Here is a 15,719-nt window from a genome sequence, read left to right as displayed (position 1 = left end):
TTTTTTTTTTTTTTTTGGTTTCTTCACTGGCACCTTGTGGTCACAGAAACAACACAGATCTGATGAGTTTATTAAATTGCACTGTTAAAAAAAACCCTTAACCAAAGCAAACTATAGGACTAGAACATGTTCCCAAGATATGTGTGAATATTCTCAAGCCTGTGAATGTGAATAAGACAGATTTGTTTCATCCACATTACTGCTCCTTCCATATTCTGCACACATGTGCACACACACACAGTTTGCAAGACTGAAGAGGGTTTTCCATGGAGCTTGGATCTGCCAGGAGAGAGTACTGAGTATACTGAAGGCAGGGAGTGGTGTGCCACACATTAGGTAATGCTGAAGTCAGAGTTCCCTCTGTACCGACCTGTAGAATTTACCGAGAATGATCATTCTAACTGGCCCTGAATTATTTTGCTCATGGAGTCTCTTCATGGTCCCCACAGTACAGTGTCATCAGAGTAATCATGCCAGACACTGAAGAAGGGGTTATAAGGATGAAGACATGTAAGGGTTTTCCCTTGGGCTGGTCCTGGTTCCCTTGGGATTCCCCAGGATTTCTGCAACTGGTGAATGGACGTGACTTGTTCAGTAGTGAAGAACTGCTGCTCCCTTCAGCCCCTCTTTCCAGTAAAGAGAACTTTCATGAAGGTAGACTAACTTGGTTCGGCTCAGCCAGAACAGTTTATCTTCCCGTTGGATGTACCAAGGGAGGGAACGATATGGCCCCAGAATTCTAAATTAGAATTCTGAATTAAATTCTGAAATTTCCTCTGGGTTGGCATTTCCCTTCTGCTTAGTATATGGCTATTTACAGAGGTGATTAAAAAAAATACTTTTAGCTGATGGGAAACAGATATTACTGCTACTGTGAAAAGGTTTCATCCAGTACAATAGCTATAATGCAGCTGTTATTTGGGCAAAGCCCTAGTGACTTCACTGGGTGTCTCTCCTGAGTGTGACCTGGAGGGTCAGAGTCTATAAGGCTAGATTTAATAATTAGATAATCTGTCTGAATTACAAGTCAGGCAGTGTAGGAAAAGGGGTATGCAGAAGAAAGAAAGATGCAGGTCCATTTCCTTTCCTTTGCACACCTTTCTGGAAAGCTAGATCAGTAGGTTCTGTGCTCAGAGAGATGAAGGGACTGTTCTGTCAGAGTCCCCCAGGGAATTTGAGGAGGCAGTGGGTGACTGTGTATGTCCCTCTCCTTACAAGCCAAAGCAGTAGGGATAAGGATTCCCACAAGTTCTGGAAAGATTGTTCATTTTAGATGGGAAACCAAAGGCATAATTTGACCTAAATCATCAGCAGGAATATCAACTGCAATATCGGCAAATCATTTAAGATTCAGTTCTGTATTCCATTCTTGGATGCATAACACTAATTAAAGTTCTGTTGCAGCATGCATTTCTTCATTTCACATTAATAACTGCATATGTTGTGACCATAGCCCTTTTTCTCACATTCTCCACGTTCCTAGAAACCTTACACTGTAAACCTCTTATAGCATGGTGCATGTCTTTAACTGTTTTTGTACAGTGACTGGTTTAATAAGACCCAGAACTTGATTTGGCCTTTTTGGGGGGAACTACTGATTAATTTACTCCTTACTCAGTATTTGGTCATTCACAATTCCCATTGAAGGCCATAGGGATTTTGATTTCATAAAAATTGCAGGTTATGGCCCATCTTGAATTGTTTAAAATCCTAGCTATCTTCAGGTTAATAATGTTCATCTCATTTTGTGTGCCAATATTATCAAATACTGCTCTGATTGCCTGCAGTCAAATTTTGTTTATAAGCTTAAGTAAAATATATTTACTTGCTTTAAAATGTATATATCAAATTGGCCTTCTAAATATTCTTGCTATAAAAAGAGGTTATTTTTTCTTGAGTGCATATGTAGAAATCCCATTGATGTTAATGAAATCTGTCTATATCATAGGAAGAATACAGTTTTAAGGACACTTGGCAAATTCCTACAAAAAGATGGCATTGTGTGAGGTACTGGGTTCCTCTGGAAATACACTGTATTTATGCAGAAACACATCATTTCTTTGGAATTTGGAATAGAAAAGCATACAAAATGAAACAATCTTATCTTAATACCATTTCTACTTTTCAAATCCAAACACAAAGTAAATTCTCAGTTCCTCCTTTGAAGTGCCAATGCTTTTGCTTATAACTGAAGGTAGAATTTGGTCTGTGTGTCTGATTTAAGGTTATGCTGAGTTTCATATTTCTTTGAAACTATTTTTCATTTTGATCTGATTAAAATAGATATTTTATTATTACTATTTAATAAGGTTGCAATAAATAAACAGCCCGCACCTCTTGTGTATATAATATTATACTCAAAACTCCTCATCTGTTTTTTAGATATAATTTATCAAACAACGTACTTGATCTACAAAGATGGAAACTATAATTTTTTTGTTGTAAGTTCATCTCATTTCATACTACGATCCATAAGTATTGTCCTTTATGTAGTATACTAGGCAGAATAAAGTCTGTTGCCAATACTGGGGATGACAATATGCTAAGCTATTAGGCACAATGTGTTGAATAATCATAAATAGCATATGCCTGGTTGCAGTCTAACTTTCTCTATGACCTGTCACATCTTCATTATTCTAATGTTTCCCTGCTGCTTGCCATCTTCATCTTTTTGCTACTGTATGAAATAAAGCTACATTTGCAGCTGAATTTATATAATGGATATTGGTGGCAGAACGAAGGCAGACTGCAGGGCTCTCTCAAGATCATATTTGTCAGTTCTGATGATCCCTTCAGCTTGTTTTTTTGTGGGGCCACACCTATAAAAACTGGTCAGCTATCAATCATCAATATAAAATAGCCTATTAATTTAATATAAATGACTCAAAGGAACAAGGTATACAAAGAAAGGACTCTGCTACTGTTTCCTGTAACTCTTGGTACCTTTTACTTATGAGTAAATTACAATGTCTTGCTCCTTATTCAAAAATGCATGATTTGTGTTTTGAAATTAATTATACAATATGAAAAATAAGTTATAGTACATTAGGATATCAAAGACTGCATTGAATGGTTTTGTATTAACTAAATCTTTCTAACAAAACAATACATACTGTGTGTTATGTATTGTCAAATCACCAAAATGACACATTATTTTAATATATGTATGCTTTTGTATATAATAGGTTTTTTCTTAAAATAGCTACATATCTTGGTGGCCTCATAAATACTGCTAAAAACAAAAATAACAAAACTTTGGGCAAGTCTGATGTGAAGAAATTCTATGTGCAGTAATAATTTTTTATCACAGTGAAGAGTACAAGATAATCTAATAAATTGTTAAAGAAGCTTAATATTGGCAAACATCTCCAACAAGATTGTTAATGCACTAGCTCAAGAGTTGAATGATTCAATAAAGTCATGTAATTGGAAAGATTTAACCAACGAAATTCAGCGATATCGGGTTTATGCAAGAAAGCTCATTAACAATGTTCATGATCTTGAAGAATTAATTAAAAAGAATGTGAAAGTTCAGGTTGTTTGTCTGAAACCAATTAACACTCAGAACACATCATACAAAACAGTTCTGGAGATAAGGCACTAATCTTCTATATGAATATAAGGAACTATATTCACCCCCAGTGGAACTTTCCGGAAATTAGCTAGTTTTGCTCCTGATTAATTTGGCATGCAGTCTTTTAGAATAGTCACACTCGGTGTCTCAGGATATTCTGTCTAGAGAAAAAATGTTGGAATGATAATGTCTAATGTACTGTTTTTCTTTTTTCCTGGAAAATTTGCAGACGGTGAAAGTACAAGGGAATGACATCTCCCACAAGCTGCAGATTTCAAAAGTGAGGAAAAAGGATGAAGGCTTGTATGAGTGCAGGGTGACAGATGCCAACTATGGAGACCTTCAGGAATACAAGGCTCAGGCATTTCTCAAAGTCAATGCGAATAGCCACTCTCGGCGAATGCAGGCCTTTGAAGCATCCCCAATGTGGTTGCAAGATATGAAACCTCGCAAGAACATCTCAGCAGCTGTTCCAAGTAGCAACCATAACCCTGCCAATCAGCGTGTGCGATCCACTTCCAGCCCTGAAGCAGCAGCCAAAATCCCAAAACAAAGTCCACAATCAGGTATGGAAGAGCATTTTGAGCATTTCATTTTACTGCTGACCAGCATTCAACAAGAACTTAAACAGAATAATGAAAAGTTGTGACTCAGAAAAAAATGGTGCCTAATACGTATATTTTAATATCCAGTACAACCTCATTATATAATAAATCCTGTTTATTGACAACCCTTCATTTTACAATCCCAACAATAGGCACCATTTTTTTTTCATTACTGTGATGTAGCAAATTGACTAACCCTATTATAGTGAATCCTCTCTTTTAATTAACTTTTCCCATAGGAGGTTCTTATAAAAGAGATTGTACTGAATATTTCTTTTTACATGCTAGGCACAATAAATTGAAAACATGATAGGAAGCATTTTCAAAAGTCTTAGTCTAATTCCTGTTTTCAAAGTGCTTTGGATATCAAGAAACCTAAGCCTTATTGAATGTAAATTAAAAATAGGACTTGTCTACATAGGAAAGCTACAGTATTGTAGGATAGATTCTGAATTAACAGTACTATACGTTAATACCCTAATTTGCTGCACAATAAGGTCCCTGTGGGTGCATGAACACATGCTATCAGCATGGAGCAATAAACTAGGGTGTATATCACTTTGGAGTAAATTGCTCCTGGGAGTTGCGTTTACATGTGTGCCCAGGACCATGATTCATTGAGCTGGCTTGGGGCAGCCTGACCCAGCTCAACTTACTGCAGAAGGGCTGGCTGGGGCATGAGGGTGCCCCAGTGTGGAGCTAGCTGGTAGGCACCCTCTTGCCCCAGCCAGACCTATCAGCATCTACATGTGTGTTGCTGCACACTAAAGAATGCCACCATAGAATAGTACTTCTGTTTACAAGTACTAACCTATGGTGGAGTTAATTAGTTTACTGAGGCCTAAAAGGGTTGCATGTGTAGACACTGAGACTTTAATGCATAGCGAATTAGGCAGCTCCGCAGTAAATGTCTCATGCACATGTGCCCTGCATAGTCAAGACCCTAAGTTTATAAGTGCCTGCACCACTTTGGAAGATTAGCCTTTGATTCCAAAGTCACTTAAATATTTTTTAAATTTCTGTCCTTCACAGGAAACCTTCATAGGAGAAGTTTCAGAGATAATTTGGATTTGCCAGATTTGTCAGTTTTTAGAACACTAAAGGTTTGATCCAAAGCTTAAATGGATTTTGGATCAGGCAATGCCTCATCGTCTGTTACAGAGAAACTGCTATACTATTTAATTTGAATACTTTTGTCTATTGCTTTCTAAATAGGCCATATGAGATTGAGCATTTATCATTGCATTCCCAACAGTGAATGCCAAAATTATGCAAAGACACATATACATAGTGTGACCTTCCACCATTATATGCTACTGATGGCAATGGAGAGGGAATGAGGAAACAGAACACATTTGGGAATGACCAGAACAAGCTTCTTAGAACTGCAAAGCAATCAAAAAGTTCTGAAAAGACAGTTGTGCAAGTTAAAGCTTTTCTGGGTTACATCCATTTATAGAAAGAGAAAAACATTGAGAAAGTATTCAAGGACATCTCCAACTTTAAACACATGAGCAAAGCTGACTGAAACTGTTCTGAGAGAACACCAGAAAATACCACTTCATGAAATCCAACTTTTCCCATGGGAATGTATCCATTTTAATGGCAAATTTTAATGTAATTATGTTTCAAGGAGAGAAAATGATGATAAGATCTGAACACTCCATTTTCTGATTGGAATACTCTGATTTTTCACATCCAAATGATTTTTTAGTATTATTTATAAGAGGCCTTTATTTATTTTTAAGTCACAATTAAAAGGAAAATTTGATTTGATTGAGGTGATATTTGATTTGATTCTTTTAGTTGATGCCAGATCAAGTTTTTTGTGTAATTTTCATTTCACAGGAGATTTAGGAAGCCTTCAGTTTTATTTTGATTTGAAAGAAAAAACCCAACAAATTTTGATATAGAAGAATTTCCTATAAAATTCAAATTGTGGTTCCCACTCAGCTCTGCATGAACTCAATTATAATCTGTGATGAGCTTAAAGTTAGATGTGTGCTAACAAACTTTGCTGAATTGTGGTGAGAGTGTACCTGCAGTGGGTAGTCTATTGAACCAAGCTGGGAGCATCATAGGCATAAAATATTCATTATTTCCTATAATTAATCCATTGCTTTGCCCTGTTAAGGTCTGGTCCTGCCAGTAATCTGGACACTGTTCTTTATTAGTATTCTGAATTTATAAAGTTTTGAATATATGATTATATATCATATCCGAGCACCGCCAGGAGTGACCAGGAATAACGGTCACAAGCTGGCAGAGGGTAGGTTTAGGTTAGATATTAGGAGGCGCTATTTCACGGTCAGGGTGGCTAGGGTCTGGAACCAACTTCCAACAGAAGTGGTGCAGGCTCCTACCCTGGGGTTTTTTAAGAGCAGGTTAGATGAACACTTTGCTGGGGTCGTTTGACCCCAGTACTCTTTCCTGCGATGGCATGGGGTCGGACTAGATGATCTTCTCAGGTCCCTTCTGACCCTAGAAACTATGAAACTATCTCACAGAGGGCTTTCTTTTGACCTCAAAAAGCACACCTATATTCTTTCTCCACCTTTTTTCCAACAGCAAAACTTAGTAGACCAAGGTTAGACTATTCTACTGATCAAATATTACAGATTTAATCTCTTACCTTCACTCATGATTTGTCATGAAACACAGATTTGTGCTCTGCTTACAAGCTGACACTTGAGTCCCTGGCACAAATTAATTTAATGGTGCAATGGGATATGATCCCTGATTTCAACAATTGTGCCTCCTGCCAAGTCACACATACATAATGGGAGGCACAATTTAGGGGTTAGGGATTTGCCCTTGACAGCTGCCAGTCCAGGGCAGCCCAGGGTCATTACCATGAGCTCCCAAGGCAACTTGAGGCTTTTTTGGAGAACTGGGGTCAGTTCCAGACCAGGTCTGGCCAGGCCAGTGCTGGCAATGTTGTCAACAGGCAGTTGGAGACCAGGACTGCCTGGGTCTCATTTCAACTGATGACTCTCAGCTGACTGTTGGATATCTTGTCTAGACAACCTTAGAGTATGAACATGCCATGCATTCAATTTAAGGTGCCATACTAAACTTCCATAACAATGTTCTACATTATATGTGGAACATTTTTATGGCTAGGTTGTCATTTTATGGACCATAAATTAGGTGTGCATGTATCACCCTTGTCATTTATGGTGTGATTAACATGCTAATCACAGTATAAATAGGAAGTATGGAGGGGCCCTCAGTTCACAAAGGGTCAAATAACTCCAACAACAGATAAAGCTCAAAATATTTGATATTGTATTCTGGTTCCATCAGAAAGTGCCATAATATAACTGACAGTGCAATTTTTTTGCCAATAATATAACTTTTGAGGGTCAACAATTATTTTTCCTCATTCTGAAAAAAAACCTGATATATTTTGGTGATCTTATAGATCCAACTTTTCCTTTCTTTATTTGTCAGTTGAGAATTTGGACCTAGTTAACTTAGTGCAGTAATTTCAGCCAAGGATGAGAAGGTATCCACCTTTGAGAAATCAGACTGGCAGAAGGCAGATTGTAAATACAGGCAGGCACACAGTAAATGTTCTTTCTTAATAAGGTGTTTAATCAACATGTGTCTACTACAGGGTTTTTATGTAGTCAAAAGAAAATGAATCCCTTTTCCGATACTTCAGTTTACTACTTAAGATGCTGGTATGAGAGCAGACATCGTTCTGCTTGATTACATTGCATGTCGTTAACATCTATTCTGCAGAATGGAAATATTGTTTAAAAAATAAAGCATTCTTGTATAATTCAAATGTTTGTGTGGGATAACTCTGATCCCCTCACTCATTTGATTAGGGCCCTGACTTCAGTGGGATTGATTGAAGAATAAGCATTAATCAGGATAGATAATGGGTATCAGAATTTAGGCCAGCTTTGTCTTCCTTTTTGCCTTGTAGGAAATTCTCTTATGTTTATAAACACATCGAAGAGAAATGTTGGTCTTATAATGAAGAAAAAAAGACTTGGGAATTAGGAAGAGAGCAATGTTCACATGTTTTGCAAGCATAGCTATGGGGTAGGACAGATCAGTTCCTTTTGATAGCAGGAATATGTTTTTTCTCCAAAACATATATCTAAAAGGTACACATCACTTTGTTGAACTCTTTCTTTGCTGATTCCTAGTATAAAATTCTCTGAAGTGTCAGTTTTGCACTGGCAATAAAGATCTAAAAGGTACCACAAGAGAAGCATTTATCATATCCAGAGTAGGCACCACTATTTAAAGAAAATCATAATTTGCAAAATATTATCATATAGAAGTATCTGAGGTTACTGCTTTTACCCAGACAAGAGAATATCTGTGATAGTTATGAGAGGACTGTGTAGCAATGGTTGATAAATAATGAATTTTAATAGACTTGTGTATATTTCTGTGGTACTTGTGTATCCTTTACTGATGTCACAGGATGTTGTGAAGCTTAATTAATAAACAGCTGTGCAGTATTTCAAGAGAAACTCTGATATGAAGACTATAAAAGTGAAAAGTATTAATTATGGCAGGCAATGTTCTTTGCAAGCTTTTGGGCACAAATGCCCTTCTTCAGGTATAGGGAGACTCTGCTGGTGTTATGTTCACCAAAGTAGAAAAGAAGTGGGTCTGGGGGTCAGTACAGTTGAGGTCCTGGCACGTATTCCCATTTGTTACATTGTAAAGTGGGTTCCCTTTACGTGAATTTGAGTTGTGCACCATTTTCCAGGAAAGCATGTACAGCATAAAGCAAGAGAAACCTGTATCCAATTACCTGGGGGTACCCACTTCTCACAAAACAATCACTCCCTCTCCTATCTCTCGATTCTAATCCTCAAAGGGAATTTACAAAGAACCTTTCATAGATGAGCCTACAAACTTCACTTCGTAAATCTACTAGATGCAAACAATTATGGGCGAAAAAAATATAGGCACTGGATTTGACACATTACAACCTGCCTATCATCTGATAACCCCAGGTAACCTGCCTGCAGCTGACCACTTACACTCCTTTACACATTTCCCTCCCTCCCCACCCTTCCTATCTCTACCTATCATCTTCCAAACTACTACTCATTTGCATTTTCACAGACCTGCATGTTGTAAATTAGCTTCTTTTCTACCTTGGAGAACACATAACACCAGCAGAGTCTCTCTATGCCTGAAGAAGGGCATTTGTGCCTGAAAGCTTGCAAAGAACATTTTTTCCCAACTATTTAGTTGGTCTAATAACAGATATCACATCTACCTAAGAACCTTGCCTGCCTTACACCAACATGGCTACAGCCAAAATACTGAAAAAGTATTTATTATTGTTTGTAAGCTAAATGGCCATAAGATACAGAAAGTGAGGAAAATAATTATAAGAACATATATAAAACAAAAAAATAATAAAATAAACCCTAAACAAGCATTACATGTCTACTGAAATTGGAGGGAGAAGCCAGGAATGCAAAAGTCAAAGCTGCCACAGCATGACCCTTTTATTTCATATTAATGGTCTGTAGGAAATGAAGTTTGCCATAACAACATAACACCAATCTGAGTAATGTGACAGACTAATCTGCATACATTCAAAAAATGTCCCATGTAGGTAGAGTGATAGACACTTTTTCTGCATAATACATAACAACATATTATGTTCCAAAAGTAAAATTACACATTTAATTTATCAAAATTTCTCATAAATCTCAGCACTGGTGTAATTACCCAGGGGCCAAACTTTTAAATGAATTATTTTCCAGCAAAAAGAAGCCAATGAAGCTACAGACTTATTTTTTTTCCATGGGAGTGAATCTAGAATAACTCCATTTACTTAAGTAGAGTGGCTCCAGATTCACATCAGTGTTACTGACTGCAGAATGCGACTTGGTGACAGCATGTACCTCCCAGAAACTACCCCCAATCCAATGAATCTCTGACAGAGGATCCAAGCAGGCTGCTGGCTACAACTCTGGGTTTTTTTTAAAGAGTCATCGTCACCAAGCACAAAGGGTATTTGGCTACATATAAGAAAATCATGCCAGGCCCAAATTGTGACTGATACAATTAGACTCTTACTTGTTTCCTGAAGGAACTGATCCATCCACAGAATTAGCTATATGCCCAGAGCTATCTTTGCTTCCCATAAATATTTTGCTATTTTAGAAAGGAGATATGTAAAAAACAATTCCTCAGATACCAGTAGCGGCTTGATGTGTAATTTATGAGGGGGCAAAGAGGGGAAGGCAGATCTTGGCATCTTACAGAACCAAATGAATTCTAGAAATCAGGAAATACTGCAACAATTTACAGTATTTGGCAGGAGGGTGACAGGAGGGGATATGAAATACTCTGGTAGCCAGTGGATCTTGATAAAATGGATGGAAATTGCCTCCGCAGGTTTGGGTCTGAGGAACCCTGGAATCTGAATGGACCAGGTCAGCATGCAGGCACAAGGCATGGCAGATGAGACAGGTGCATATTCCCAAACTGTAGAATATGCACCATGATTTTTCTGTCTTCTATCTGTATATCTCTAGATACAGTCAATCTACAAAAAGTCATCATCCTGGTTGTAACATGTCAGGGCCCCAGGGGTGGCTGTGATGCCCCCAGGTGGCTCTGTGACTGTGCTCCTTTCCACCCCTATGGTGCTTTCCTGTCTCTCCTGCCATGCCTTGATAAAAATATCAATGAATAGGGAGGGTGCCCACAGGCTTTTGTGTGGCCTTAGTCCAACTGGCCCCTCTGGTCTCTGTCTGTGCCCAGGCCCCTTCCTGGGCTTCACTAGTCCTTAGGCCCCTTGCTAGGCCTTACTCTGTAACTGTGTCACCGAAGGGGACCTCAAGCCTTAAGGGCTAATTGTGTACCTCCAAATCCTCCCCTTTACCATGCTCCATGCCTTGTGGGTATTATTGCAATGTTGTTTCCTGTGTGGGGCTTCAGCCTCCTACGCCTCTGACCCTTTAATTTTGCTAGGCCTTCTAGCCTGGGCCCACTGAATTAGGCTGGGCTTTGAGGCTGTAGCTCTGTTTGTCTCTTCTGTCACAGAGCCCCAGCCCCTGTCTGCCAGGCCCCTGGCCCCTGTGTGGCTGTGCCTTGCACTCTCTGCCCACTATGATCCCAAGAAGTGCTTGAGCCTTGAGCCTGAGCCTAGCAGGGTCCAAGGAGATCATGTACCCCTTGGGTACTCATGGGACTTCCTGCCACCCCTATAGTCCCAACCCTAAACTGCCAGTACAAATGATAAAGTAAACACAAGCCCACAAGATATAACATAACACCAACAGAGAAAGCAGCCTTCTTTATGCTTGTAAGAGGGCAAACCTTCCTTACCTTTGGACTGTCATACCTCCCAGCCTGGCTCTTTGTGGGCTCCCTAAGCCTCAGTGTTCCCACAGGCAGCAAAGAGATCAGACCAGTGTCCCTGGGAGCCTCTCCTGAGCAGGAACTCCTAACCGTGCAGTAAGCAGGGCTAGCCTACTTGCCAGCCCAAATCCCAGGTTTATATACTCCCAGGTTTCTGCCTACTTCTGGGTGTCTGGGTTGGCTGCTAATTGCTTCATTAGCCCTGTTGCCCCAGCAACTGGCAGCTGCTTCCTCCTGCCTAGACTGCAGAGCTCCCTGGCTGGGCTGCTGTTATCTTGAAGTAACATGGAGCCCTAGGCTCTCTGTTATACAGGTCCAACCTTCACTCCAAGATGACTGACAGAATTTTCACTTATTCAAAGGAAGCATGATTTATTTGGTGCTGATGTTTTTAGGATTGTCATCAGAATATCTTTAAAAGTCAACAGTGTTTGTTCAGCACTGTAAGAAGGCAAGTCAACATTTTTAGTGATTTATTCAACAGAAAAAACTGTACTAGTACTTTTTGTTGTTTCTGTTAAGTGCTTTTATATGCTAATTTCCGTAATTCTATAAAAAAGATTATAAATCAGCTATATAATTTCTATTTAAATTAGATGTCTTTACATAGTATACTCTTAATTTGTTCTTGTTTTACGAGCTTACATTTCATTAGCTTTCATAGAAATACAGTACCTATTTTCAGTTATTCTCAAACAACATAATACCACTGTGAACTTCTTAGCTGATAGACGTTGGGTGCCGCAACACAAGACGCTGACTGCACAATAGCCGGATACTATTGCACAATAGTGTCGCATGGCAAAAACAGTGCCAAGATGCTACTGCTCAGTAGTATTAGGCTGCTGTGCAGTAGCATCACTTAAAAGGCATTTGCCAGTGCTACTGTGGAATAACTCTGGTTACCGTTCATTTATTTAGTACTTGCTTATACAAGTACTAAATAAATACGTAGTAATAACTGCACAATAGAGTCTCACGTAGATGCGTCCAGTAAGAATATATGACCTTAACCTGCAAAGAGCTGATCATTTTCAGAGAAGTGCTCTTTGGTTTCATTTGACTTTACTCATAATGCAAGGAGGTATAATGATTGAGGGACCAAGATATATGAACAAAAAAAGAAGGAAAGAAAAAATTCTCTCACAACGTATGACCTACACTGACCCAGCAAGTTCTATATATTTTTTTTGTGATCTATTTTTCTCCTCTAATGATCAACAGTAACCTTTAAACCACTCAAAATGTGCATAAAATATATTAAAAATCTATATTAGAAATTTCTAGTTCTAAGTTCCACCTTGGAGTAAATTTTGATGACAAGATGGATTGATTTATTCTGGGATTTCCAAAGATTAAAGGAGTCTCTGAAGGGAAGTTAGATGGCTTTGAAAATCCTTCCTGGTTCAAATATGCATAAAGAAAAAGGTTTTCCATCTTCCTAGCACCATGGGTGATATTCTTGTCCCCTTGAATATAGCAGAAATCCCATTGACTTCATTGCGGCCAGAATTTCACCTCCTTGCCCACACCCAAAGCCACAGCTGCCTGCTGACCCCCTTCATAGAACTACCAGTAGGAAAGAAAACATTACAGAATGAAATCTTACCATGCCTCAGGTTTGCAAAATAGGTTCTGTATTTACCTGATAGGTAAATGCAGAACCCACATTTCTGCATATCCACATTTTTGCATAACTGCATATCCCTGGGTGTGTTTACACATTCATTAATGCACCATAATTATGGTGCATTAAATTTAGTACCTGTAATAGCAGGTACTAACAATGCACGGTAATCAGTGCTATTGCGCTTTAGCAATGGCACATGATTTTTAAGTGATGCTAATGCACAGTAGACTAATTCTCCTGTGCATTAATTAGCACATTAGCACTTTTTTGTGCCATGCTAATGGGCAGTAGAATTAGTGTACTGTGCCATTAGTGTCTTGTGTAGATATGCCCTGTGTGTTAACCACTAATGCTCTACATGGTCTGGCAGTTACAGGACTCAGTGCTCCAATGCGCTGAATACACAAACCAGATCTAGTTAAGTTCAAGCTTAACATTAAATGCACAAATATTCCTGCTGAAGTCAGTGAAGGTCTTCCTATGCTTAATAATAAGCATATCGTGGAAGTGTACCACAGTGTTGCACTGCTTTCAGGGCTGAATCCAGGATGAGGAGCTGAGGAAGAATTTGCTTTCTTCCTTGAGCTCAGAACTCATTAGCTGCCTTTTGTGAAGTCAGTTCAGTGCAGTGAGAACATACGTTACAAGAACTACAGATAGAAATGTTCCAAGATTAATCTCCACTCTTCTGAACCTACTATTGATTATTTTGGTTGGTTAATTACCTGCATACATCTATACTGTTTACCTGCATATATCTTTGCTGGTATCTTTCCTATTCTGCTTGCATCTGCACCACATCTATTCAGCTATCCAATGAACTAACTAGCCATAGACATTGGCCTGTATGTTCAGCCCTTAAAAAAAAAAGAACAACCCACTTTTATGTCTGAGAGTTACCTCTCTCTCAGAACAAAAAAAATGCTAAATGAAAAACTGTCAGGGGATCCTCTCCAGAGTTCTCTTGGCAGAGGGAGGATAGACATATTCCATCTTTTCCATTTATCTTGTACAACTGCTGATTACTGACTGGAAAGATTACAGATTCATCAAGCATATTGAAAAAAGAAAGGACTATTACTTAAAAAGAGAGGGTGGAAAAAATTGTTTGGAATTTATTAGTCTACTCACTCAAATTATCTATCACAATCTGGCAGCTCATACTGGATCATCAAGAACTGCAGCATATGTGACAGGGCCTATTCCTGGAATAGCTTTGCTTCAGAAAACAACCTCTTTGTTGCTTAACAAATATTGCTTGGTTTCAAATGAGGATCAAGAACCTTATTTTTGTGATAGCAAATCTTACTCCAAAAATCCTTTACAAAGTATACAGTTTTAAAATGGGCCAAATTCTCTGCTGCTTTTAATGCAACTCCCCCCCAACCAACACACAAAATCACAGAAGCCAGTATAACAGTATCTGTTTATGATATCAGAAAATTTGGCTCCGAAAATGTTAATAATGAATATTAGTGTTCTACAAAGCCCTAGGGTGGAAGTGGAGACTTAGAAGAACTCATGTTTTCACCATCTTATATTATCTGCAGAGGTATATGAAATGTCCCTGGGAAGAGAATGGAATGAGAAAAAAAATTGAATATCCCCACTGAAAATGATTTTAGTGTTTGTCTTTCTGAACCTTGAAGGACTCTTCTCCAGCTGTTTTATTTTGAAAGCTTAGCTCTTCATAGCTATGAAGCACAGACTCCTTAATATTTTTTTCATTCTCTGGACAGAGATTTTCTATTTGACTAAATCATTTACAGATTACAGAGGCATTAAGACACATGCCCTTCTCTTACACCAGTAAAAAATTAATTAATCCTGGTTGGTTGATTATAAAGCTGAATGTCATCTGAAGAACATACTCTCTGTCTCTCTGTGCTGTGAATAGAACTCATCCCTCTCTTTCATTTTACTAGGATCATTCAGAAGGTGCTAGTGACATGGTTTGCCATTACAATTTGCTGTACTTATTTTTGGTATAATTCAGAGGTGCATCACATTGAAGTTTGTTCTCCATCTTTGACCAATGATGCCGGATAAATAAAAAAAACTCTCTAACACGATGCAAAGAAAGAATAAAAGCATAAAAGTTGTAGCCTATATTATAGATACTGATCCCATCCCATAGGTTCTGTGGGTTCTGCAGCAGTGACTTCATTGCTAGAAAATGATCTTGTTTCTGTTTCCACTGCTGCTCATGTTGCTGATATTGCCTCAGCTGCTATTGCTGTGTCTCTGCCCTGTGTCACTGGAAAAATGGTTCAGCAGAATTCTTGCTGCTATAGAAGGGTAGTGCCAGTTGACAAAATGATAAATCAGATATACTATTAAGCACTCTCATAGAGCGACCATATTCCTTCTCCTCCGATTCCTCCTCTGTCACTGAACAAAATAGTGAAAAGACAAGATCTATTGGTTGCGGGGGGGCTTTTAAACTTTTGATTGGTCCAGCTGTTCCCTGCATGGGAAACAGCTGAGTAAACAACCAGCATAACACTGGCTCGCGTGGCTGCAGCCGCGGTCCCAGCTCCTGCTCTGGCTG

The 15,719-nt window shown here is 38.7% G+C and overlaps 1 protein-coding gene across 2 annotated transcripts in view; it reads left to right on the top strand.

Annotated features, from left to right (window-relative positions):
• The window catches only part of VSTM2A (V-set and transmembrane domain containing 2A), a 42,892-nt gene that overhangs the window by 4,536 nt on the left and 22,637 nt on the right, over positions 1-15,719 (top strand). For both annotated transcript variants that reach the window (XM_019520698.1, XM_019520701.1), the window contains exon 4: positions 3,804-4,140. In XM_019520698.1, coding sequence (XP_019376243.1) covers positions 3,804-4,140 — 337 coding nt within the window. The remainder of the gene's footprint in view (positions 1-3,803; positions 4,141-15,719) is intronic.

The sequence above is a fragment of the Gavialis gangeticus genome, unplaced genomic scaffold, assembly GCF_001723915.1.
Source record: "Gavialis gangeticus isolate Ggan-Ray unplaced genomic scaffold, GavGan_comp1, whole genome shotgun sequence".
Taxonomy (NCBI): Eukaryota; Metazoa; Chordata; order Crocodylia; family Gavialidae; genus Gavialis; species Gavialis gangeticus.
The sequence above is the reverse complement of the archived record's forward strand: the minus strand, read 5'-3'. Positions and strand labels throughout refer to the sequence as shown.